Below are 26,664 nucleotides of genomic sequence, written 5' to 3' on the forward strand. Positions count from 1 at the left end.
ACATGTTTGTACTTCAAAGACCTGCTTCATAGAATGAATAGTGCCAGACACTTCTTTTTAATTTAATAAACATCTACACAGACATGTACAGCAGGAAAGCTTTACTTGTCACAGTTTTACAGCTTGGAGGATATAGATTTGCTCACATGGACAATAAACCAGCAAGAAAGTGTGACTGTAAATAGATCAGCATTGTTTGTTTGTCTGCTAAATAAAAGGGTATTAGAGGTGCATGTGAACATCCCTGCCAAACGGGGGAGATTACAGGCCAACTAGGAAGTAGTGTAGGTACACAGTGGTTCATTATTAGAAAGAGATAACAGAGGTACACATAGGTTACATAACCACAATGTCATATGTCACATGACTGAAAGGCGAAAGTCGTAGTCGTACGCCTGAAGCCCTGTGGACAAGCCAAAAAGAAAGACTCAAAATTACCAGGAAGACACTAAATGGCAACATAGCGATGGATAATTACCACAAAGAGCCTGTGAATGGCTACAAAGAGATACAAAACAACTACAATGAGAGACAAACTCAATGTGGAGAGGTGTAAAATGACAAAACAACCACAATGTGACAAACAACCAAGAAGACCAGCAAAGTGCCCACTGGAGACACAAAACAACCATTTAAAGACCAAAACTGACAAAGAGATGTTAAATTGCTGCAGTAATAGTGAAAATCCAGTGAAAGAGGCCAAATCAGCAGAAACTCTCCATGGACAGACCACAAAAAGACATTTGGTTAAAAAATAAAACGTCTGGAAACACGTACACATAACTCTGTATCTGCATGATTTGTGGTTGGTTTATGTCTCTTTCAGTCTTGGCTTTTGTCTTCTGAAGGACAGGTGAGGCACTCTCTGACACTTGAGTCCATGGACTCATTTAGTTTCATAATCCCAGCTGCTATTGGGCAAGAGGCAGGTGGTCACAGGCTCTGTGAACATATGAGGTATTTTATTCATTTTCTTTTTTACTTATTTATGTTTTATTATCACTGAAGCTCTTAATGAGTATTAAAAACAGCCAATGGGAGTAAGAACTGAGGTTAAATCATCAGAATGTGAACTTTTAAGCCTAACAACAGAGGTTGGTGCCTTGCACGAGGGCACCTCCATGTGGAGGAGTTGTGAAATGTTACGGGTGTCTTCTCCCGGCTTCGAACTGCTCTTGGAGAATGGCGTCTCCTTACATTTGGGTTTCTGAAAGGAATGTTGCCACTCTCAGGCCTGCAAGCGCCGCAGCGGCGAACATGAGGGATTTGAAGCTTCTTTTCTGCGACGTGCGCTTTGCCCGACGTATGACGTGAGGGGACGTGAGGGGATGGGGGGGCGTGGGGCCGGGTTTTTTTTTTTTTTTTTTTGTTGCTTAAGTGAGTCATTTTATTAAATAATTTGACCAGCATATTCATCTGTTTTCATCCTCTCCCAAAAGCTGTTTACATTTTTACATTATGTGTCCTATTAATGCCTTTTAGCCTGTGCCTACATCACAGGGTCCTCCTCCATCTCTCCTCCTCCTCCCCCTCCTCCTCCATCCCTCCTCCACACATTTTCCCTGTGCGGTCCTGCTGCTGCTGCTGCTGCTGCTGGTACCTCCGTGTCTTCCGTGCGGCTGAGCGCGGCCATGGTGGACTCTCCCAGCACGATGAAGAAGACCTTCTCGGTGCCGGAGATCAAGCCGCTGGACCAGTACGATTTCAACCGGGCCAAGATCTGCGCCAGCGTCCGGTGGCTGCTGTCGAAATCGTACGGCTCTGCAGGTAGACTCCGGTCCTCGCATCACCGAGGCGCCGCTTGGGTGGGGCGCTCAACATTTCATTCTGCTGTGTATGGCGCTCTTCATTTGTTATTTGACATCTCGGGGAACCACGAGCATCCTTCTGCTAGTATCCATTCTGATCAGCCGCTGGCCTGATGCTCACTATATGCCCCCCTCCCCAGGTGTGCAGCTTATTGCCACGTAGGTTACTTACGCTGAGGAGGATTTTCGGCCCATTTTTTGATGAGAATTTGAGGCTTGTCAGAAGGAATTTCCTCAGTCATGCGTGATGCATGACGGAACTGGGGGCTGTCAGCGCTGCAATGCAACAAAGCCTTTTGTCGTAGCCGGACTACATCAGGCCCGTGGATAGATTTTCACCAGGCAGAATTAACCAGGACAGAAAAGGTTTATTGCTCTCAGCCGGGTAAATCTTCTTCTGGCAAAGATCCATACCCTGCTTGTGTGTGAGGCAGATGCAAATGGGTCAGGGCTACATAAAATATGTGTCAGTGTTACGCACGCACGCAAGCTTTTGGCGCGTGGCAGTATAGCGAAGGTGACACAGTAGGTCTTCTAAGACAATGGAGTATTTTTTTAGAGGCAGCTGTCCTATATGCATCTATTCAATCATGTGCAGAAGGATATTTTATCTGAGTTTCAAAGCAAGAAAATATTTTTCTATAAGCCCACATAAATCTATCTATATCCAAGCAGGTGTGGGAACGGGGTGAAAGCAAATTAAAGCAATTCAGATTTACTGCAGTCCCCTTTCATTTAGTTGAGGTACATTCAGGCTTCATGGAGAGTATTTTGATGACATAGAGACAAAAATGTGATGTCATCTATGTGGTCTTTTTTTTTTTTTTTTACTAATGTTAGATTTGGATGACATCATTCTTCTAGATATTCCCACTTGGGGCAGCAATCGTTGATTTGTTCAGTTTGAAGAATCTATGTGTCAAGATCATCGATTCATCACATTGTCAAGACCATTGGTCCTGCCATCAAAAATCCAGTTTCATTGAATTTATAATTAGAAAAGCAGCAAATCCTTACATTAGAGGAACCTAAGTCATCAATTTGTTTTTAAACGAAAACAGTTTTTAACCACTTTGTCTGTTCAGCTCTGGGGTTTTTTTGGTTTAACACTGTATGTTGATTAATGATCTGACTCTGTACACAAAAGCTGTGTGTGTCAAAGTTTAAGCTCCGCTGGCTAACACCGGGATGTCAGACCACTGATCTAACACTACAGCTGAAAAGTTGCGTGTTCGCTCATTGTGTCATTTTGTTGTCATTATGGCTGCAGGCAGACCTCAGTGTAATATTTCTTCGTCAGTCAGTGAGACTAGAGGAGAGAAAATGTTCCAGAAGGGAGGCTTCATTGTTATCTGTCGACTGGAAAATGCCCTCTGGCTGCCTCTGTGAATTTTAATGGAAGCCCTAAAGAAAATATCACTTATAGAGCCACAAATGGAATTAATTTCCCACACATATTTTTGATGCTGCTGGGATTTTGTCGGCCTGTCATAGTCAGTGGCTGACTTCTATCAAAATGAGCTAAATACATGACATTTCCTGTGCCTGTTGCTGTTGAGAATATGTTATAGTCAGTGGTGTTTTATTATGTCAGTGGTATATGTTTTCCCAGTAAGGGGAAATAAAGTTTTTACAGTATTACACAAAGATCTGACTGCATCAGATACATACCTTATAGATTAGACTGATTGATTAACAATCATCAAATATATATACTCAGAGGGGAAATGTAAAACTTACTCTGAAAAGCTAAACATGTACATCTGCATTCATTTGCAAACATACACATTTACAATACCTTAGTTTGGTCACTTGAAGATAACAGAAACACCAAATAAATGTACGACCATTATTTACTCCGACTTTAGCTGCTAAATGTTTATAATATTAAGGTGGATTTAAAAAAAAAAATCAGCAGATAAATCTATGGTGAAACTAAGGAATATCTGCTCTGATAAACACCTGTTTGCTCAATAGGAAACAAATGTTTACATTAGAATAGGATAGGTTCAATAAGATTATCTTATTAGTTATTGTGATTTCAAGCACTCGATCGATCTTAAAACCCACACAGTGAATGTCTTTCTGCTATTTTGCCTCACAGGCCTACTCTGTTTCTTCTCAATGGAATTAGCATTATGTTGGGTCGTTCACTGGTTCCTGCTCTGCAGTCCTGTCTCATTGCTTTTGCCATGATTGGGACAAATGGCTGCACTCCATTTCCACCGTTCCCATAGTGATGGCAGCCCTTCTTTCCCCCAACGGAGCAGAGTATAAAAGGCACGGGTTCAACCCCAGTGAGTGTCACACTGCAGTGCAGTGTGTAGTTAAACTCTTGTTGAAGTAGTGACCTGGATAGATTTTTTTCCTCTCAGCTGTACACAGAAATGAGCCGAAAGGAAGAAGGAGTTCCATTGGAAAGCATTTCAACAGTGGCTCACAGAGAGACAGAAAGCAAAAGTATTTGTGGCCCTCATTACTCATCACAGTTGGAAGTGTGTAGATTTAAATCAGCAGAAGAGAAACAGTTAGGGAATGAAGACTGACTGCAGAGTGAGTGGGAGAGATGTCAACTCAGATATCTCCTTAAAGAATTCCATTCCCATTTTCAGGATTATCCAGAGTGGGAATATGGGTCAGCCTTGGAAGTGTGGGTTTTTGTGGCTACAGTGTGTGTGTGTGTGTCTATGAAATGACCCACTCCTATTGGTCTGAGACGACTTGACACGCACACATACTTTCTTGTCAGAGTAACCTAGCTGAGCTGTTCATGCAGATGATGACGTTATCCTCCCCTACAGTCCTAATTCCTTTGGATTTGTTCAAAAATTGCTTAGTTTATGCACTCACTTTGCAGCAGCCTGCACAACAACCTTTTTTGCTTCTTTTACAAGGGACGAAATCAATTCTCTGCAGCAGAGTTACACAAGGGATTTCTATCTGAAAGGTCAGGGCAACAAAGCTGAAGTAAGGCCAGAAATTTTTTGTAACTGCACCTCAATCTGCTTCATGGTTCTGCTCGCGTACACCTCCAAGAATGTCCTTTAGTGGATTAGTATTCCCTCTCTGACATTGTGTTAGCACTCTTTCATCTAGTCATTTATTGTTTCTTTCTTCACCTTTCAAACAACACCTGTGATTTACTTACCATAAGTAAATCTTTGTTATTATCACTTTGTTTCAGTATGGCTTGTTAATAAGCTCTTCACGCAAGCCCAGCAGCTGATGGTAATGTCATTTATTTTGCATGTGTTTGGTCAAGCTGAATACGTGAACAGTAGATAGCTCCTGGTGCAAAGTTAAATGCTTACAGCAGCTATTACATGTTGATATTTGTACTAAATTGAAAACTTGTTCAAATAGTTGTTCAGATGTTTCGCCTAAAGCCCCAAATGTGAACTTCCGTGTGGTGCCACAGATATCTAGGGACAAATACAAAGTTAGTCATAGTCCATCTCATAAATAACGCTGTATTTAACAAAATTTGATTTTCAAAAAAGTTGACCTGCAGATGGTGCAAATGGGAAGTGAAATAAGATCTCTGGAGACAAGTAAATGTATTGCCAAAGTAATTTGTCGTCCATTGTTCTGCTTTTTTCAGAAAACGTTCCTGTGGAGCTTCGAGAGCCGCTTTACAAGGACCAATATGAACAAGAGCACCTCAAACCGTCCGTATGCAAGCTGCTTCTCTCCCCTGAGATCTACTGCCGGGCTCAGGCCCTGCTGGCACAGGCACATGGGGTCTCTCTGCCGGCGTCGCAGGGGTCCCCGGCTGAAAACTCAGCCCTACTGCAGTTCCTCATTAAGAAAGGTTTCACTCCAAAGGTCCAGGATGCAGATGTCACAGAGGAGGACCTTTGCAATACCCCCATCAAAACGGTGCGTGCAGCAGAAACCCGTCAGACAGTTTCACCACTCCACTGCATGTACTACTCAGATGAGAATTAAAAACACAGTTTGAAGCTAAATGAACATATTTCCAAAGGACAGTTGAGGAAGAGAGAAAATACTGTTATATAAAAAGGAAGCAAATTATTAATTCTCAATCAAATTGCCTTCCGCTCTATGCTGAGCTACTAAAAGTGTTTCTTTTGTCGCTGATTGGCACAGAAAGCCCATCTCGCCCTTATTGACTCGCTGATGTCACTGGCAGCCAAGGAGACTGTGGGCCATGTGAAGATGGCAGCGGAGGCGGAGCAGATCGGTGTCGGGGCTCCGTGGGAGAACGCTCTGCTCTTCTGGGTCAACAGGGTGAGGCCGAAAATCAACCAGACTACAGTGCTGATGTCAACTGACAGCCAACATCTTTAGATGCCAAAATTTCATAGCAACTTCGGGAGCTATCGAGCATTCAATCAGTGGAATTAATCTTATTTTAATAAATTAGAATCTCCTTACAAATTGATTTCAAAGGTAAGTTTTGTGGGATTTTTTTTCTTTTTCTGAAGAGACCAAATGTAATCTGTCAGGGTTTAGTGACATTATTTTCACCTCTGGATTTTTATAATAAACCCAGAAAACAATTAATGAAACCTGAAATAAAAAACAATGTATGGCGACTCCAACGTGTGGTTTAGGGGGACTGCAAAACATGCACCACTACATATACAAGAGTCGCTGCTACACTGTAGAGCACAGTAGCTCATTTTACGGCACAGACAAAGTACGCCTACATAATGCCAGACGAAAGTTGCTTTTTGTGTTAGCCCAACCAAAACCAGACTTTCAAAATTAATGTAAACTCATTGAAATTATACAAAATCGAGCTTCTCAAAACTGGACTAATACACCTCGATAATGCAGTTGGGAGTTGAATTACTCCTGAATGTATTCCTCAACTTGTCACCTTATTCTGAATCTCTTAAACACCTTCAAATTCAAACATCTTTAGGCTTGGGAAAAATGTCAACATGTACACAAGGTCGAATTTGTAGTCTTCTTTGTAGTCTCATAATGCCTATTCAACACCAGTTGCAGGAATAGAAGCCAGATTGTTACATATTTCACATTTGATGTCACTTGTCTTGGGCGCCAACCTTGAAAATGATGTGCTTGTATATACTGACTGTTTTTATTGATTTTTCAGAAAGTCTTCACTATGTATTTTATAAGTCTGGGTTCACATGAATGTCTACTTTTCACGTTGCGTATCATGTTGATATAGATTTTTTCAGTTAAATTGGACAAATACCTCCCTGCTACTTTCCTGAGAAAGAGCACTGTGTACTGATTTCCTTACACAACATTTCTCTTGTGGTTTCAGTTGAACCAGAAGTTGAGAGAAAGCACAGAGGAAGAAGAAGAAACCCCCAAGTCACAGACATGTACAGACCTGCAGCCTATTAAAGAAACGGTAAAAAAAAAATACTCTCCAATGCATACTTTTTATTTCTTTATCCCAGAGGGGGATTTCATTAACATACTACATTTCTGTGGGCCCTGCAACCTACCTTAACTACTCCAACCAAATTCCTAACCCAACCCCTGAATCCAAACCTGGTGCTTAGCCTCTAAAAAAACAGCCTGGATTTGAAGAAGTTTGCAGTTTCTTTGAAGTCCCCTACAGGATTTGAAAAAACAAAACAAAAACAATACTAATACGCATGATGATCTTCTATACAAGCACTGTGTCTCATTGCTGTGATGCTGCAGCTCCTAATATCAGCCTTGGTCTGCTTCTCTGTTTTCTCCCCTGGTTTGCCTCTGTCACTCCTCACTCTCTGACAGTGTCAGTCCACCCGTTGGTACTGGAAACTAGTTCCCGTAAGTGTGCTCCTCTCTTGTCTGTTCTTCTCTCTGTCTGTCCATCTGCTATGGCTGACTTTTACTGTGCCTGCTGGAAATGCCACACATACCTCTTATATGTTCTTATGTGAAAAGTCACTTGACGTAGGAAGGTTATTGTTTTTATATCTGCTGTGTGTATAAGCTGAGCAATTAGATGCTTCGTATGTCCTGTAGCTTCTTATTGTTATCAAATGATGATGCTGTGTACACGGATGTTTTGTATTGGTGTTTCTGACTGTTACGTTCAGTCATTGGTTTCATCTCAAAATGCCCAGATTATCAGTGAAATGGGGGAGAATGGGATGTTGGAGAGGAGCAGAGGGAGGTGAAATGTTTAAAAATATATAATTTTAATGGTTATCAAAAGACCTACGTTCCTCTTTTGTTTGCCCCCTTCCTCTCCTCTTCCTCCTCCTCCGTCGCTCCTCTCTCCCTGAGCAGAGCCATGTGACTTTGTCGTGTGGCGGTTCCCGTGATGACCTGCCCCCTTGTCATTTATGCCTGTTTCCCTCTCTCTGCCATCCCCCATCCAGCATGCTATCGCTTTTTGTTTGAAGGAGTCGGGGAATAAGCCACCAGTGGTAACGTATAACACCTCGCTCTTTTCTCACCCCCATCCTCCTCGTCTCCCGTAGCAACGCAGTCGACTGACTAACAGACTGACTAACAGACTGATCAATCGCCACACCTCACCCTCACCCAGGTTGTCGAACAACCTCTGACCGATTCACTGACTGCAATCTAATCTCCACTCCAGCCCCGAGGCTGGATGGATCAATTCAAACTTATCTGCTTTTAACACTGTTTATCCACATTTATGTTTTGTGTTACAAAGCCATGTTAGAGGAGGTGGACCACGGCTGGATGTTTGATACTGGACCTGCCACCTTTGCCCTCCTCCAACATAGCTGCGTAGCCGTAGAGGCAGCGTTGGTTTTGTTTTTGTATTCTATGTCATTTGGATGTCAAATGGCAACACAGCACGCGCACTGTAAATTTCACGGATTTGTATTTGATTATATAGTTTTTTACTGATCAGAAGTGAAGGCTCACAGTGTCATCAGTGCCTGTTTCTGCTGCATGGACACCGGAGGACAAATATCCTCATTTTCACTTCTACTTTCCATCCATAGCTTTCTTTTCATTGTATTTTTATTCTTTTAAAGCTTTGGTCTGCACCTGTTGGTTGGTGTGTGTATAGGTGTGCAAATGTTTTTTTTTTCTATTAATTGAGACATTGTTGGTCATTTGCTTTATTTCTGCTGGTTTTCATCTTTCTGCAACTTGGCTGGCTTCACTGTTTGAGCCAACACTTTTATTTCTTGTCCAACAGAAAGATAGTCCTTGCTGGTTTTATATTCCCTCTGCTGCTTTTAAGTCTGTTTGATTCTTTTAAACATGACTTGTGTTTTGAACATTTCCTTTGTATTTAATTTCACAACTGCATTTTCTTGTCTGCTTATCTCACAGGTTCTCTTAATCTTTTGTTTTTTCCTGTCTGAAAAATACTTTTTGTCACTGTCTCAACTTCCTCCACCCTCCCTATTTTTTCTTCTATAGATTCGCTATAGGAAGGACAAAGTCCAGTCCAAGCTGACTCCCACTTTTCCTCTGGTTTCTGCGGTCAAAGATCTATCTAATGGCTGTGCAATTGCTGCTGTGTTGCATTACTACTGCCCCAGTTTGCTGCCTCTTGAGGGTACACACACAAACCTAAACACTACCATATACACAGCAATGGATGTACTGGTTGGAAATAGTTTAGAATTGGCTGATGTACAGTGTAAATGAGAGGCAATCGCAGAAATATTTTCTATAAATGAGGTATCTTGAATAAATTATTTTCTGAGAAATTTTCTTGATTCTACTGTAGATCTTTATAATAATTTTTACATTTTATTTGGAATTCACTAAACAATTATGTGAGCGGCAGAGTCTTCATTTATGTTCAGCCACTTAAATTTAGAGAACTTTGCTGTTCAAACCACTTCTGCACAGGTCTATGATAGCTACAAGCAGACGTGTACAGACATACATGAACATCATAAGCTGCGTTTTGATATGTCCTTTTATCTGCTGTGTTTAGATGTGTGTCTGAAGGACACAATGTCAGTGGCTGACAGTGTCTACAACCTGCAGCTCATCAAAGAGCTCTGTGAGAGCAGTTTGCAGAGCTGCTGTCCCCTCGCTGTGGAGGACCTACTCTACGCTCCGCCCGCCCTACATGTAGGCATAATGATCTGTGACATTACTCCGTAGGTGGTTCATGCAAACATCTTCATGTGTGTGTACTTAAGTTTAAAAAGAAACTGTACTCTCTGCACACTCTGGAGAAAAACTGATGTCTGTGGGGGGAAAGGTTAGACATTGATTACATTCACCATTCCAGTTTGGTTTGGCGGGTTCACTATAGTCTCCTTGTGCTCTGTGATGGATTAAAGCTCACAGAGGAGCCACGAGATGACTCTGCAAGCAAGATTTTACAGTCATCACTTCTGAAAATATAGCATTTTCCACTTTGGGCTCTTTGGACTCTTGCTAATCTGTCACATTTTCATTTAAAGTGACAGTTTGTTAGCTTTTAATGTCCCCTTAAACCACAGTCATGAATGCTGATGGTCCTGTCATTATATGTTTGACATGTGTCAGCTTCATGGTCACCCGAACATGTTTTTTTTTTCCTCAGCTAAACATCATGAGCTTCATAGCAGAACTGTTGGAGTGGTTTGAGGTTAAGAAGCCAGATTTTGTCGAGCCAATACAACCTATTGACCTAACAGGTTTGTAAATTCAGCATGTTAACAAGAACCTCCACCACTGTTGTACTGGCTGTGTGCTTATTTTAACAAATAAATATCATCATAGAGATCATCAGACCCTGAAGCTGAAGTGAGTCTGTATCTTTCAGATGTTTCAGGATTACTTGACTGTACGAGTCCTGTCAGTGGTAACAGCAACAGGTACCAGATTGCTAACGAAACGACACCTACACACACACACACATTTTAGTTAAATCAGGCTAAACCAGATAAACCAGCTTAAACAGTAGCAAGAAAACAACAACAAGACAACAAATAATAGTCAGTCGGGACCTGGACAAGCCAAGGGAAACTCCTCGGACCTGGAATCAAAAACACAGACACAAAATTATAAAAAATAAATTGTTTTTTTTCAGTGGCTGTCCTTCTTTCATCTTCAAACAACCTTTTGTGCCCATCTCCTCTCCAGTGTCAACAGGTAGGATGAAAGCATCTTTATAATGCATCTGATTACAATTAAAGATTACATCAGACTTTCATATGCTCATTTATTTTCTATTTTCTTTACAGAAAATAAGAGTTGGACAAAGAAACAAATGAGGTAGATGAAAATGTGTGTTTTCTATCATAAATGTTGTGTTGCATTCATATTTTAATTTTTTAATCCCCTTACTTTGGCTTCTGTGGTTTCTGCTTTTCAATGCTTGTTGGCATCCATTTGTCCATCTCTCTGTCGTCACCCACCTCTCTGCAGTCGTCCACTGTCTGCAGTGACTTTCAGCATCCCATTTGGCCTGGACAGTGATGTTGACATTGTCATGGGAAACCCAATAGATTCTGTCTTTCGCTCTGTCAGCACTGACAACCTCGCCACTGGTATCCCTGCAATGACCTCACCGGCAACAGCAGCAGGGATGACTCATGTCCTGTACAGCCCTCCTGAAGACCTCAGCCACCTGGTTAGCGCATCGGCCCCATCGCAGCGGTCGTCCTGGGGCCCATATACACACAATGCACCACTGGGAGAGCTGCCCACCATTGAGGAGGCGCTACAGGTAGTTCATATGTCTGGCAGCAAAGATCGTAAGAAGGAGAGAACAGCTGAGAAAAGTGGGAGAGGAGTGCTAGTAGGCAGGCCTGAGCCAAGGCTGCGTCCTGAGGGAGCACCTGCAGGTTTTTTTCTGCACTGCCCTGAAGAGAACAATCCTCAGCTTAGCAGCTCTGCTCCCTGTCGCACAGAAGGCCTCTATAGGCCGCTCGGAGGGGAAGCTGGTGATACTGAAAGGCAAGGCAGGAGGGAGAGATCAGGCCAGAGCGCTGATATGTCACGTGATGATGACTCTGTTCTACGAGATGGCAGCATCGACTCCTCTGAAGCATCTGATGAGATACCTAGAAACGCCCCGGGTAACATTCGACCTGCTAACGGTCGCCAGGGAAACCATAGTACCAACAATAGTCCACACATGACAAGCTTTGCTGAGCGACGAGACAACCGAAGAAAACATCCTGCTGCTCCTGGTGAAGAGGCAGCTTCTTCACCGACCCCAACAACCCCAGGAACTCCACACACCCCCTCCACACTAGCAGGCACATCAGGTCACCAGGGCAGCCTGGGTACCAGAGGCCCTGAACCAAGCACTGAGGCCTGGGAGCTGGGAGCTCGCCTTGAGGAGAAACGCAAAAGCATTGAAGCTCAAAAAAGGCGCATTGAAGCTATTTTTGCCAAGCACAGACAGAGACTTGGAAAAACTGCTTTCCTTCAATTGAAAAGAGAGCAAGGAGAAGGAGGAGTAGAGGGAGCCGAGGAGGATAATCTCACCCTCGAGGAGCGTCTCACTCACATGGAGGAACAACTGAAAAAGGAGGAGGAGAAGGAGGAAAAAGAAAAAGAGAAGCCATCTGCCTCCAACCCTCCTCGGTTAGAGAAACAAGTCACATTCTCCATTGAAAGTAAAAAAGGAGCAGAGAAAGAAAAAGGAGCCGAAAAAGCAGGCGAATCTGTCATTGTGGAATACAATGAAGTGGTGCAGAAACTGAGTGAAGCTCTGCAATCACTACAGAAGGACATGCAGAAACTTACAGAACAGCAACAGCTGCTCATGAGCAACCAAAAACCCAGAAATACACCCAAGACCCCTCCTAAATCTGCTCCAAGAAATAATACCAAAACAACACCAAAAACCCCTCCTCGCACCCCAACAAAAACACCACCAAGAACCCCAACAAGGACTCCTACCAAGAGCACTACTAAAGCTTGGATGATTCCTGCTGGACCCAATCAACCCCCTGCTTCTTCTCCATCACGGCGCTCTCACGTTCTTTCTTCTTCCCCCTCTCCAAAAACTATGATCTCCTCCTCCTGCCCAGCTCCTCGCACTAAAATTCCCTCTTCCTCCACACCCCGCAGCCCCAAGCATCACCCGCGTCTCCAGCATCAGCCCCACCCACGACCCTCCGAACTTAAGTTCCCTCCGCTCAATCGTGCCCTGACACCAACCCAGAATGTAGACACATTACCCCACCTGCGACGTGTGTCCCCCAGCAAATGTCAAGTCCAGACCTCCTCTTCCTTCCGTATTGGTGGACCCCAGACTCCTCAAGAGTCGCCTCAGCCTGCCCAGCAGCCACAGCCAGATGAGAGCACCTCAGACACAGGCTCGAGCGAGACACCCACCCAGTTCAGCCTGGAGTTGGAGCAGGAGGATGTAGAAGCAGTAGGGGGGCTGCCAGTCTTACCACAGTTCAGACATGAGCGACCAAGAGCTGTTGGAGGCAGCAGCTCTGGTGCTCCCTCTGAGTGCTCATTTGAGAGTGACACCTTGTCCCTGTCTGCTGCGTACAGCGCAGGAGGCGAAGGAGGACGAGATGGACGCGCCGGAAAGACCTGCAGCCTGATTGAAGTGTCGTTAACATCTGTTGGTGGGCCTGAGGGGGTCAGTGATGAACCAACTGATGAGGGGCAAGAGTTTTCCTCTGATTCTATGAGCGACCACACAGAATCTGCTAGAGGACTCTCTGCAGAACCTTTGGATCCTATCGAGCGTCTCAATCTGGCTACAGAAGCAAGTGATCTGCCAGAACAGCAAACTGAAGAATCCAAAGAAGAACACATGACACACACCGAAATCCTGGAGCCAAGCGGAGAGCAGAGTGACAAAGGAGGAGGAGTTGGATTCTTCTTCAAGGTGAGTGTTTGGAGATTATGAACGAGAAATTTGTCATTTACACTGAGGTGAAAACACAGCAACAAAACAAAAAAAGTCAGAGACAGAAAACTCAACAAAACAGTGGAAAACACAACAACGTTTAAAAAAAAACAAGACAAAGCAGCATTTTAGAAAACACAACTGACTTGTTTTTGGTTCTCTCTGAGTTTTGTCGTATTTTGGACCTCAGGGCCACCACACCCTCGTCAGCTGTGATGGTGTGCTTGTGTTTTTGTAGGAGGAGGTTCACAGTGAAAGGGAGATGGCCCAGCGTAGAGCGCTGCTGTTGGAAAGGCAGCAGAAGAGGACGGAAGAGCTGAAGAGGAGGCGACAGTGGCATGAGCAAGAAAGGGAAAACAGGTGACACACACATTTACTTCATCATCTGTACAAACTGAATGCTCACGTAGCCAGCTGTTTGCATCCAAACTTTGCTGTGCATGAATCTGTCAGTTATCCAAAGTCAAAGTCAAGCTGCACGCATGTGAAAGTAATCCTATTCCTCTCGGTTGGTTTCAGATCGGCATCTTCAGACAGGAGAGCAGCATCTCCCTCCGGCACACCTCCTGCGGGCACAGCCTCGCCTTCCCCCACACCTCCAGCTACTCCGGTCCGCCGTGGAGATTTCACACGGGAGGAGTACGCACGACGGCACCAGCTCAGAATCATGGAAGATCTTGACAAAGTCCTTCGCCAGAAATCAACCAACCAAGGCCGATCATCAGCTAAAAAATCCCGCTCAAGGCCTCGCAGCATGACCAGAGAGGAAACAAAGCTGTCTCTGAGTCCTGCCAAGGGAGCAATTAGTAAGTCCAAGAGTGAAACAGGGTGACTCAACTTAATGATATTTGGACATTATTTTAATCAAATAAATGTTAACTGTAACATCTTAACATCTGTTCCCCCAGGCTCTAAGTTGACAAAAGTCTACTCTCACTCCTCACTCAACCTTGTAGCCACAGATGAGCCTGGAAACAATAATTATGACCCCACAAAGAAACCCCACAGGTATCCTGATGTGTAAGCCATTTCTGTGCCTCTTCACTCTCACTTGTAATCTTTGTTTCAGCCACAGGTGAATCACTTAATAGTTCTGGTCAGCGGTCTTGTTTTTTTTCAGATAGTATAAATATGTAAAATTAGGAATGGATCGTCATGGATCCCCATGAATGTCTTTTGCTGGCGAGATCCAAGTTTGTATCAGGATGTCAAGAAAAAAGATGTATTTTCTCTAGAACATAAGTTCATGTGGCCTCGGATGACCAACAACACATGTTATACTATGTCAATGTCTACAGTTTTTTAACAAAAGCTAAGCCAAAATGCAGACGGCAGCAGCTTATAGAACCATCTTTAGCAGCAATAACATAAATTATTAATTTCCTGTGTGATGTCACTAGTCTCTCAGATCATTGTGGAGAATCTTTGGCTTGCTCTTCTTTATGTTGCTTCAGTTCATTGAGGTTTGTGGACATTTGTCTTACCCTGGAGTGAACTTGCTGTGATATCCACAAACTATAAAAATACTTTTTGTCTTCTGAAATGATATAGTGAAGAACATTGTGTTGGCATGATGGTAGTTATTAAAGCTCTCTGCTTAACTGTCTGGGCTGTATTTTTAAAGGGGTAACAAGAGTGTCACTCCACTTACTGCTCACTGTCCTACAGTCAGCTGTCAAGTGTAATGAGGTGAGGGCTCACTGGTTCATTGTTTGATGTCTCTCGAGCAGCCATCTTGGTTCACCTTCACGAAGTGGGACACCAAGCAGACTGGCGAACCAGAATGGAGACAAGGACTGGGAGTCTGGTTCCAATGGAACCTCGCCGGCCCCAGAATACACAGGTACACACCTGCTGTAAACACTGCAGTAGCTCTCTTGGCTCTTTAAGACTTGTTTGCAGTGCCTGCGTGCATTTTAATTGAGTTTGTGAAGTGACTGTACCTGTTTTACCGTTTTCAGGTCCAAAACTCTTCAAAGAACCAAGCTTCAAGTCCAACAAGTTCATCATTCACAACGCTCTCTCTCGCTGCTGCCTTGCTGGGAAAGTCAACGAAACCCAAAAAAACAAGATAGTTGAGGTAGTGGTTCACATTTTGCTTTCCTATCGGCCACAGCCTCCAGACTTTCATTTGTGTTTGAAAATCATACAAGCAGAGTGAAAGTACAACCAGTATGATCTTTTCTTTGTCCTCTTCATTTTGCCACAAACTCAGGAGATGGAGAAGAGTCCGGCCAACCACTTCCTTATTCTCTTCCGCGACTCCAGCTGTCAGTTCAGAGGCGTCTACACCATGAACGCCGACACCCAAGAGCTCGTACGACTGGCTGGAGTGGGACCGCGGACAGTTGGCTCCACCCAGGTGGAATCCATCTACAAATACAGCTCAGATAGGAAGCAGTTTAGTGCCATCCCCTCGAAAACCATGGGCATGAGTGTCGATGCCTTCACTATCCCCAGTCATCTTTGGCATGGAGGAGGAGGAGGAGGAGGAGGAGGAAGCAGGAGAGCAAGCATTGTTAATAAGAAGACAGTCTCTTCCAAGTGATGACGAGAAAACAATATCACGCTGGCTTATCATTAAATTAAACACTATAATTACAATGTAATTAAAGTGAAAATAGTCAAACATAAAAGTAGTTTCCTGATTTATGTGCACACACACGGGTCCACGTGTGTGCATATAGCCAGTTTACTTCTTTTGTCCTCAGATCTTTGTTAGAAAATGCAAAAGATTACGTCTATCCCCCTTCATGCCCATCGAAATGTCAACCGCACAACTTTCAGAGATTAGATCCAAACTTATTCAGAGGACGTTTTTTTTATTGTTAATCACACAAGGGAGATCCTATTAAAAGGCCTCATACTTACAATATACTTTAATTGTTTGAAGTACAAACTTAAACTTTTCTTTTAAAGAAAATTAAACCACTCAGTTGTGCATTGGAAAAAATGGGACATTCACAGAACGCCCAGTTTGTGGCCCTCTCTGGTTCTGTGGAGTCCGTCAGTACGGTCCTTCTTAGAGAAAGCCAAACAAAAGAGAAAGTACCTTCATGTCAGAATGACTGGCTGGACTTTTATTTTCTACCAACAACTGTTAGTTAGGTGGATGAAAGCACATTTGTTCTGCAAAATGAAAGATAGCCATAAACATGTGATGCAGAGGTACACTTTGTCAGACATTAAAAAGACTTTGCTTTTTTGAGCATCGGTATATCTGTGGGTGGTTTTCTGAGATGAGGACTACAGCATGAATGGTCGTTTACTGTGTCTGGTAGAAGCTCATTTGAAATAGTATTATAGCGAAAACATGTAGTTTGAATCATCTGATGGTATGTGAGCATTAGATTTATTTAAATAACTTTTGTACAATGACACGAAAGCAGAAGATGAATGACGTGTGACAACATGCTTACATTTAGAGATAACAGGACTGCCATACTGTCAGGTAGGGATGGGCGCTGATAGCTTCTTCTATTTCTGAAATAGTTCTTAGGTCTGCTGCTATTGAATCCCCAAATTATTCTTTCTTTCACAAGTGATTTTTGCCTCTTTCTGACATGAGAGTCATTTGCAAAGGAAACTGACATACAGTGTACAAACAAGTGCTAACTCAGGGAAATGGTTGTCAACAACACTGCATGAATGAACAGGGCGGAAATAAACTGAAATGTTAAGTGTAAGTGAATGACATTTTCATTTCGTTTGCTCGAGGTGGATTGTCGTGCTCTCTGGTGAGGAGGGATTTCCAATCAGGACAGGGTTAGTGAATGTCACAGAGAAGTGATAACACGCTGGAGTCAAATCAAAACAGTTCATATTTTCTAAATAGACCATCTTAAAAGACTTAAAAGAGAGATTTGATAGAATTTAATAAGCAGATCTCAGATTTGATGGAACGCTATTTCAGCCCATTCCCACTTTTGATGGAGTGCACACTGTTAACTGGTGTGTTTCAGACCAGTATAGATGTATGAAATGACAAACTGGATTAAACTTAAATTATCAAGGTACTTTGCTCTGTCTTTCTTTTTCTTCCTCTCACTTTTTCACGTCCCTTTCTTGATATTTTCTTCTTCACCCATGTGGCTGCTCTCTGATAGCGCCCAACCTTGGGAATAAGATTCCGTCCCAAATGGCTGTTTTATTCTTTTATATGGAAATAAATGTCCCTGTCCAGTTGATACAAACTGGGTTAAATTCAGAGCATTTAAGTTTGTTTTTTTTGGGTGGGGGGTAACTGTAAAGATGAAAGTGATGTCACTGCCTTTGCGATGTTTTGCTCATCAGCAGAAGATTAGGAGCTTGAGAAACCACCACCGTTTGGATCACTGCTGTGGCCCCATTCCATTCCTTTCCTTCCGCTCTGGGACCTCATGTAAAATAAGTTGTAAAACAAATATTCGCACTCAGTCTTGATTTTTTTTTTTTCTGTTTCGACCAATTTCTTCATGACAGATGACCAGGAGTGCTGCTGTACTTTCAGATTTCTGGATTATTTGTCAGACTTTATTTAATTTTGATTAAGCCACACTTGTGAATAATATTGTGTAAATTTAAAGGGTAATTCACAATTCGGGTAATTCGATACATTTTAAAATTTTCACTTAATTTCAAACTGTATCTCTGCAGTGAAGGTGTTAGATGTTTAATCCCCATTGTCTGTCAGTCTTGGTAGCAAACTGGTATTATTCAGGGGATATTAGACTTATATATTTTTTCTCTTTTTTGGAAAAAGCAGACATGCAAACAAAAGACTTTACACCTATAGTAAATTTTCTATCTCACATGGGAAAACCAGCCAATCACTTAAAGGTAACTTTAGTTCCAGTTTGCACAAAATTCCGAGTTCCTTTCTGGCCTTACATTGCAGTACGTTAAGTGGGTCTTCATTTTGACAAACATGACTGCTCATCTAACGAGGTTTGCTTATATGTTAGTTTCAAGGTCAGCACACATGTCAAGTAGCAAAAATGTCAAGTAGTAGTAACCAGTAACCTGAAGTGAGTGTGGCAGATATTATGTGTTGATACGATGTGACAACAGACAGACAGATGTCTGTGGCTAAAGGACTGACCTGACCTCTGCACAGGAGTCTTCAGGCAGCCTCAGGAGTCTAATCAAGGCCCATGTAAATTGAGGGGTGAGATACAGCATCGGGAGCTGACTCATAGATTTTAAAATGGGAAGCACAAATCTGCATTTTGACAGCAGAAACTTGGACTTTCTGAACATGTGCTTTGCTGCAGTAAAGCCTGAAGCCTAAAACTAGAAGGCAATAATAAATGTATTGCTAACAGAGACTGAACACAGTAATGATGTGTGTGTGTGAACTGGTGCCTGCCAAAGTGTTATTCTCATGCCTATAACAACTTGAATTTTAAAATCCTAAAAAGCTATGACAATAAGACACTGTAGATCAGAGAGATTCTTTTTATAAAGTCAAAACCAACAGTAACACAATGAGACAAATAAGAGTTTGTTTGTTTTTTATTGCGCCTTCGTCAGAACATTCAGTATATCGCTCTGAGATGCATTGTAGGGAACGTTTTTTTTACCAGTATACATAAATGTTTTTGCATTGGTTTGGGCAGGCGTGATTCGTTGGGATCTTTGGTGCAGTCCTACTAAAAATAAATTGCAGTGTCACACTGTATGCTGAACAGTTTCTGTTCTGCTAGGAAATGTGGATTCATTTTCTCCTCACAGATCTAAAGAAAAAGTTTGACAGATTTCATGTGGGGAAGAGTGGAGTTAGGGCTTTATTTTCTGTGCATAAACTACATAAATTTAATCCGTGATATTTATTTCATAATGAGTCACAGTTTTGCTAACATTCAACTTTTTTTCCCCCAAAAAAATTGGTATCTTCTTAGGGCCTGAAAACATTTAGAGCAGCCCCAGAAGCCAAACACCTGCAGCCCTTACATCAACTTGTGGCATTTTTCTTCTCGACTTGAAACGTCTTCCTTTAGAAGGGCAACATATTGCCATCAAGTGTTACCATTCTCTGCTGAAATAACAGACATTATGTCATCCTTGACCTCATGCCATTCACAGTAATATTCATCCTTCAACTGCTGATAAGAACAGCATATACACCTGAAGCCTTCTCATTACTGCATTGCACCTCTAGCAGTCAAAAACTCTACCAGTTTCTTTAAGAATCCACTGACAAGGGATATTATGGACAGGAAAAAGTCAGTTTAATAGATTTAGAGTTTTCAGTCAGGGACAATGTGAGCCATACTTAAATAGATGAGAAGCGGAAATGTTTTTAATCTTATTAATGCCAGAGTTGTTTGGATTAGGTTACTTAAATATTTATTTCTTGTTTTCTTTGTTGCCATGTTTACAAGTGAAAAACTGTTCATATTCACTGCGTCATAATCCATGTTTATTTATTGTTTACAATGAATTGGATTAAAATTAGCTTGAATTTGACTATCTTTCAAGTGCAAAAGATGACATTTGTTATGATTTGATGCTATATACATACGACTTAATTTGATTGTATGTCATTCCAATCAATAGAATACCTGAACTACCAGGGGTGTTACATTTCTCTTAATTACCTGAAAAACAAATGAGCGTACATTTTGTAAAACAAAATTATACTGAGAGAAAGGAGGAAAAAACTTGAACCAAGGACAAAATATAAATGACAATTTGGAGAGTTTTACTATTAGCAGGAAGGCTTAATACTGCAGCCAAGATCCCAACGAACATGCACATTAAACTGATTAAGATTCACCAATTTGTTGCTACACATACAGCATCATGACAGTAACCGATGAAGCTTAGAGGAGGTTAAGACTGGACAGAAAGTTTCAAGAATCACTAACTACTGTGTCAAACTCCACATTAAGATAGGTCAGTTTCTACTACTCTGGTCAGCATTATGTTTATCAGTTACACACAGTTTTCAAGTGAAATCGGTTTTTGGGTTAAACTGCTGTTACGAACACATCTGTTCCCTCTGTGCTAGCTTCATTCATCAACATGATAACTTTGAATACTAACTTTTAAACTAACACATACAGCTTACGTAATTCTATGATGCAGCTGTTTGATAACCTCAGGACGACAAAGTGGAAGGGCGTATGTTTGGCCATACAGGAAGTTGCAGGTGCAAAGCTGTGACTGATCATATGTAACATTAAGTGCTGTAAAGAGGAGTTGGTGTATTACACAGAAATAGAGAGACAGGACAAAAAGAGCAACATGTGTATCGATCAAACACGCTCCATGACACCTCCAGTGTTTGGTTTGAATTTAGATTTCAGGTTGTTATACCTAGAGTGGGGCTCAAATCAAATCTGATTGTTGCTATTGGGTGTTGTCTGGCTCAACCTCAGTGTTGTGCTCTGCTTGCGTGTCCACAGAGCTGTGGGCTGTGCTGTTCCACATGCCAGCATCAGGCTGCGGCTCGAGTGACGGGCTCACAGAGACGGGATCGGACGAGTTGGTTACAAGGTCCAGTGAGATGTGGGCAGAGGGTGGAGGATGGCTGAATTTGGACTCAGCAGGCAGGTCAGAGGGAAGACTGACAGGAATTTTAGATGGGGCGACAGAAGGTGTGTCAGGAGGCAGCTGTGATGAAGAGTTGAATGTCATGTTTGAGGACATGTTGGAGGGAGTGAATGAAGGCGAATCGGAGAGTGTGTTTGGGAGAGGGTCAGACGGGGCGTCTGCGGGTAAATTGGACGGAGTTGGCCGGGGAATATGTACAGGAGTTGGTTCCTGCGGGTCTGTGCACACTGGATGCCCCTCAGCCACGTACCACACCTCGTTGTGCCTGTTCAGCAGCTTCAAGGGACTACACACAAACACACATACACACAAGGAAAGAGCAACAGAGCAATGGACACAGGTTAGTTATATGTAAAGTGTGAGTCTGAGCCACCATGACTGATTTTCTTAAGGTCACACACAATTCTCTAAATGAATGACTTTATATAGCTGTATTTAAGTTTTGCTCACAAATACCGACTGGCATTAATCACACAGATCACATAGTGACAGTTACATTGATGGCACTAGAAAATATAGTTTTAAATGCCAAAGTGAAACATTAAATCTCTCACATAGATCTTGCTTGATCACTTGTTTAAGTGCAGATAGAGAGCTGTCAACAGAAATCTTAATGAGTACGAAAGATGGCGGACTGTGTTGCAGAGTTCATGTATGAAATGGCTGCGAGTAAATCCCAGAAAGCAGTGAGGGGACAAACGGATGCTTTTCATACCTGTCATACCCAACTCCATAGTGATAACTGTGGTTGTAGGAAGCTTGCACTCTCTCCAGTTCTTTAGTCAGCAGGTGAGCGTGAAGCCTGGAGGTGACTGATAGCATCCAGCCTCCGTAACTCCTCACGTACACGTCCATCTCTGGCATCTCGGTGAAATACAGCTTTGCAGGCAACACGGACAAAACATCAGCAAGAACACCAGCCACAGTACATCACTGATATGCTGCAGACAATTTAAAATCCACAGAAAACCATGTATATCAAAGCAGAGTATGAAACTGAGAGCAAGAAATCATAAACTTAACACCGATTCACTTGAACTTTGTAAAAAATATTTGATAATTATATCACTTTCAGTTCATATGAATCATTGAGCTAATGAGAATATCTGAAATCTTATGTCCTCTGAGCTTAATTATGGTTAAGATTAGGCAAAAGGCTGCTTTGTAACAACAAATAAAGAAGACAAATGTACCAAAGGGATGAGTTAACTGACTGAACAGCAAAAGTTACTTCAATTCAAAGGTAAAAATGATTGACTATAAATGTGCCTTGGTAGACACGCTTAAAATAGTCCTTAAAGCTGCAGAAGTCCTACTGCTAACACTGGGCCAGGTATTATATTCTCAGTTTGTGAAGCCCACATTTAGATGTTGCAATCATAAAACAGGATATCCACCTGAGCCTGCACTACAAATTTTCATTATGCAGTCCTGGAGTCAGAGACTGTTAATACTCTGCATTCATCATTGCTCTCTATTAAGCTCAAAGCAAAAATCACTGATCAAATTACACTAAAATCGTGGGAGGATAAGCAGCGTTTGACCTGATTACAGGAAAGGGTAGCTTTTCACCCAAGCAAAACTCTTTTACCAATTTTCACATTAAGGCTCCTCACATCCGTCATCACCTGTGAGCTCACCTTGTCATTAGTGGGGGTAGGCGGTTTGTCCTGATAAGCTGCAGGCAGCGGAAAGTTCAACGTGTAAATAGCCGGCTCCCACATCTTGGTTTCCTCTGGGATCTTAACCAGGACAGGGGCGGTCATCTCCATCTGAACGCCTGTCCAAAACACACACACAATTAAAATAGAGACAAACACACTCAGTCAAAGTGGATTTTACTTCTCCTGCCCAGTCCTCTCCTGACCTCCTTCATTGGCTCCAGTGATGTACTGGAAAAGTCTCCTAAAAGCCATGGCTGCACCCACCCCCATGAAGTAGGCTTCGGCATCTGTTGACACCCAGCGAGTGGGGCTGTAGTGTCGCACCTGAACACACACAAACACACAACCCAATCCACAGTGAGTGAGAGATAAGCACTCAGGTAATGTGAGTATTTGAGCTGGCTGATGGAGGTTTCCACTCACTTCATACTCGTCTGTTTTGCAGACCAGGTCATATTCCAGACACTCCTTGGACTCTGTGCAGAAGCTGGTGTTGGTACTCAGTCTATAGCAGAGTGACAAAAGACTTCACATTTATTTTTCAGCAACACTATGACTGCAAACATGTAGACATCCATTTTTCAATAATTGAGCTTGGCAATAAGGAAACCTTATTGTGACCAGACGCAAAGACCTTTTAGAAATATTCCGAATTTAGAGAAGGTCACCTTTTTTTTTTTAACACATAGAAAACCAAATCTAAAAAGAGATATTCTCGCACTGTGGTGCAAAGCAACCTAACCGATTGTTGTAAGCCTCGTCTGACCTCAATCTAGTCCAAACCCTTTGGGATGAACTGGAAGTCTATAGTTAACAAGCTGTAAAAGTACTACAATACATTTAAAAACGAGGGCAATGTGCACCAGTGCTTGAAGCTCTATGAGGTCTGAGTTAGCCACATACAGCATGCTAACATGCTCGCTGTTAAACTGATGGTGCTTAGATGTTTCACAGTTCAAATGTTTAGTTTAACATTAACTGACAAGCATTAAACACAACAAACAGCTGAGGCTGATGGGAATGTCATCGCTGTTCTGATTGATCACAAGTCAAAGTGCTAGACAAAGTAAAAATTTGCTAGATCAAAGTAAAGAGATCAAAACTGTTGAGAATAATTCCCAAGGGGCGCAAGAATTTTTGAGTGAAATCTAATACTGATCCATTAAGTTGTCAAGTCATTCTAGAACAAAAATATCGACCTGATGGAAGAGAAAAAATCAGCAAAAAACCACGACTGTCAGATTTTGGTGTCGGGTCTATGCAGTTTAAAACGCTGCCATAACAGAGCAGCCCAAGTGTCACAGATGGATTTGGATGCCATCCCTTTGGAACATGTAGATGCAACCCTACATTAAACTTACCCAACACTTCCTTCAGCTGAAACCACCAGGGTCAAAACGGCTAAGAGTGAGATGAAAGCCCTGGAAAAGACACACAATTCACATGTTTTTATTTGAACTGGATCTATTGTTCATGCGCCATAGAAAGAAAAAAAACATTGAAAATAAGGAGCGACAACAAAATAAATTCTCGAGGTTGAGTATAAAATGCTGACTGAATGGGTGTATGATGAGGTGTATGATGGAGGACAAAATGAACAAAAACACCAATCTGAAAAATGTGAAAACGCCAGGTGAGGCATCCTGATCCGCAGACTTTAATTGTGCCAGTTTGCGCGTCAGGATGCAGCATTCCGGAGTTGGTACTGCAGAGATGAAACGGGACACGTTTTCCTGCTGCCGGAGCGACGCACAGAGGTGAGACAGGAAAGATCTGCTGCATCATCAGGCTGTGTCTTCTGAATCAAAGGCGTTTTGAGGTCAAGGAGGGACAGCGCTGAAAACCATCTTTTGATCAAAGCCTTTTGGGAGATTTTAAAAGCCTCTTAAACCAAACATCTGGTTAAGAACAGAACGCGCTTTTCTTTATTTTTATTTCAATTGATCTATTTTTAAGAAGAATTGTCTCATTTAAAGGGTGATTTGTTTAAAACAACAGTCAAACCTGACCAAGTCACTTTCAAATCCTCACTCTGTGTTTTTGCTCAAGTCCAACAACAGCCTGTAAAAACAATGAGTGGCAATTCAATTCCTACATGCACGGCCGATGAAGAAAGACGCAAAGATCAACTTTACCTGAGCATCGGGCTGAGAAAAAAAAGTCGTTAGAAATGAGCTGCAGATGACAGTCTATCAAAAGTAATCATCAGTGTTCTGTTATTTAGATCAACTACTCACATTGTCGCGGCCCCGTGTGTATGAGGGAGCTTTCCACCTGCCAGTGGAGCGTAGGGAGGAGCAGATGGTGGAGACTGCAGACTGCTGCACTCGGATGGGAGCCGGTGGATTTACTGCAGTGAGGAGAGGGGACCAGGACCCGCCCACAGCCCACAGAAAGGAGGGGCCGACTACCGATATAGAGGACATGTGCCTGCCAAAAATCCGCCATCATCAATAAAACACCTTGTGCATCAAACAAGGGGGGATTAGGACGTGAGAGCCTCGAATCTACGCTCTTCATAACTGAGACACTCCAAGCTGCATTTATACTTATGATGGCGGTTTCAAGCCGACTTGAAAGAAAAATGTTGCAATGTTAGTTCTATATCTATATTCTATCTATACTTCTAATTATTTTTTCCTCTTCCATACATTAAATCTGTCCATGTCTGGCCGTCCAAAGTGACGTCTTCACATCCAAATTTGTTTCAAGAAACAACCAAAAGTGAGAAAAACAATCATTCTAACTGTTGACATTTTAATAGCCGAAAATGGACAAAGAATGAACTGATTAGGCCCTCTCATGGCCGCTTTATCCCGGAAAGCTGCTGAAATGGTGCAACACATCAGAAAGAGGACGGGACACAGTTATTGTCTTTGTTTCATCATTCATTTTAAACATTTGCAGATTAGCAATAACTAACGAGACTGGCTTGAAAAGTGTGACCTACCTCAAGATGTTGACATGACTCAAAGCAAAAAGCAGACAAGCACCCAGTGTGTTTGTGACTGTGAGCTGTAATTTATGGTTGAGCAGCTGCAACAGCACCCCTGTTACAGTGGTTGTTAAGTTCAACAGACAATAGCATTTACCAGGCAGAGAGGGAGCCAAACCAGTGAATGCCACTATGAATTGTCTGGTCACTCCCTATGATGTTCAGAGATCTTTTTTCCTTAATTCAATCTTTTCATTGAAATGAACCAAAACTTGCTTCAATATACACATAGCGACCTGTCATCGACCAGGTATATTTCAGAACGGTTCAGTTCCCGGACTGTAGAAGCACTTTGTGCCCAGTGTTCCGAGACATGACGGCTAAAATACAACCATCACATACAGGGGTGGAACTAACTACTTTCTGAGGGGTATGCAGACACATGACTGGCATCCCCATTCATAACAATTCAATAATCAGTTTACAGTATCAGATTACTGTAATAAGGTTACAGTAATCAAATTACTGTAATAAGGTTACAGTAATTGGATTACAGTCTGAGGGTTACTGTAGTCAGATTACTGTAATTTGAGTAATCAGATTACTTGGATTACAGTACTCATTACTCAGTGGGTATCCATGATGAGATTAACTCGATTATAGCTATAGTTGGGTTATGCTCCTTAACTGAACAATCTCGAGCATGCGCAGAACGCTCGATCCGTCTCCATGCACGTTCAGTGGGCATTTGGACGAGTTATCCCGGGTTCTTAACTCGATCACAAGTAACCCGATCCGATTTCTTGTCAGATTAAGGTGTCTACATGTACTGAATAACTCAATCTTATTGTAATTTAGCCATTAATCCGATCCGATGGCACGCATGTAACCGCACTGACTGTAATCAGATTACTCATGTTACTGTAATCAGATTTATCAGATTACAGTAATAAGTATACAAAGACT

The 26,664-nt window shown here is 42.3% G+C and overlaps 2 protein-coding genes across 3 annotated transcripts; one reads left to right on the forward strand and one right to left on the reverse strand.

Annotated features, from left to right (window-relative positions):
• Positions 1-1,550: 1,550 nt before the first annotated feature.
• On the forward strand, positions 1,551-17,576 carry LOC140305713 (calmodulin-regulated spectrin-associated protein 3-like). Its single transcript, XM_072384682.1, has 19 exons — positions 1,551-1,767; positions 5,410-5,687; positions 5,919-6,059; positions 7,072-7,161; positions 7,536-7,571; positions 8,129-8,176; positions 9,156-9,294; positions 9,682-9,821; positions 10,282-10,375; positions 10,504-10,555; positions 10,771-10,832; positions 10,925-10,955; positions 11,109-13,542; positions 13,802-13,923; positions 14,083-14,369; positions 14,472-14,571; positions 15,294-15,406; positions 15,525-15,643; positions 15,779-17,576. Exons 1-19 carry the CDS (start codon positions 1,632-1,634, stop codon positions 16,109-16,111), a joined length of 4,755 nt encoding a protein of 1,584 aa, XP_072240783.1. The 5' UTR covers positions 1,551-1,631; the 3' UTR covers positions 16,112-17,576.
• On the reverse strand, positions 7,305-25,119 carry soul5l (heme-binding protein soul5, like). Of its 2 annotated transcripts, XR_011915372.1 has the most exons (8): positions 25,001-25,119; positions 24,125-24,184; positions 23,187-23,268; positions 22,967-23,087; positions 22,740-22,879; positions 21,815-21,978; positions 20,163-21,385; positions 7,305-7,316 (listed from the first exon to the last, which is right to left on the reverse strand). XR_011915372.1 is itself a non-coding variant. In XM_072384683.1 (7 exons), coding segments are annotated over exons 1-7 (1,059 nt in total). In that variant the 5' UTR covers positions 25,003-25,119; the 3' UTR covers positions 19,039-20,895. The 2 variants fall into 2 exon arrangements, 1 of the variants encoding a protein (XP_072240784.1); XM_072384683.1 differs by lacking the exon at positions 7,305-7,316 and having other exon boundaries at positions 19,039-21,385.
• Between the last annotated feature and the right edge of the window lie 1,545 nt (positions 25,120-26,664).

The sequence above is a fragment of the Leuresthes tenuis genome, unplaced genomic scaffold, assembly GCF_036924035.1.
Source record: "Leuresthes tenuis unplaced genomic scaffold, fLeuTen1.0.hap1 SCAF_4, whole genome shotgun sequence".
NCBI lineage: Eukaryota > Metazoa > Chordata > Actinopteri > Atheriniformes > Atherinopsidae > Leuresthes > Leuresthes tenuis.

What these genes read in the sequence shown, in the direction of transcription:
- LOC140305713 (XM_072384682.1), top strand. Translation starts at nt 1,632, where the DNA reads ATGGTGGACTCTCCCAGCACGATGAAGAAGACCTTCTCGGTGCCGGAG. An exon ending in ACAACCTATTGACCTAACAG is followed by an intron (nt 10,376 to 10,503) that starts GTTTGTAAATTC and finishes TGTATCTTTCAG; the next exon opens with ATGTTTCAGGATTACTTGAC. An exon ending in TGGACAAAGAAACAAATGAG is followed by an intron (nt 10,956 to 11,108) that starts GTAGATGAAAAT and finishes ACCTCTCTGCAG; the next exon opens with TCGTCCACTGTCTGCAGTGA.
- soul5l (XM_072384683.1), bottom strand. An exon ending in CACTGGAGCCAATGAAGGAG is followed by an intron (nt 22,880 to 22,966) that starts GTCAGGAGAGGA and finishes TGTTTTGGACAG; the next exon opens with GCGTTCAGATGGAGATGACC. An exon ending in TATGGAGTTGGGTATGACAG is followed by an intron (nt 21,386 to 21,814) that starts GTATGAAAAGCA and finishes GTTTGTGTGTAG; the next exon opens with TCCCTTGAAGCTGCTGAACA.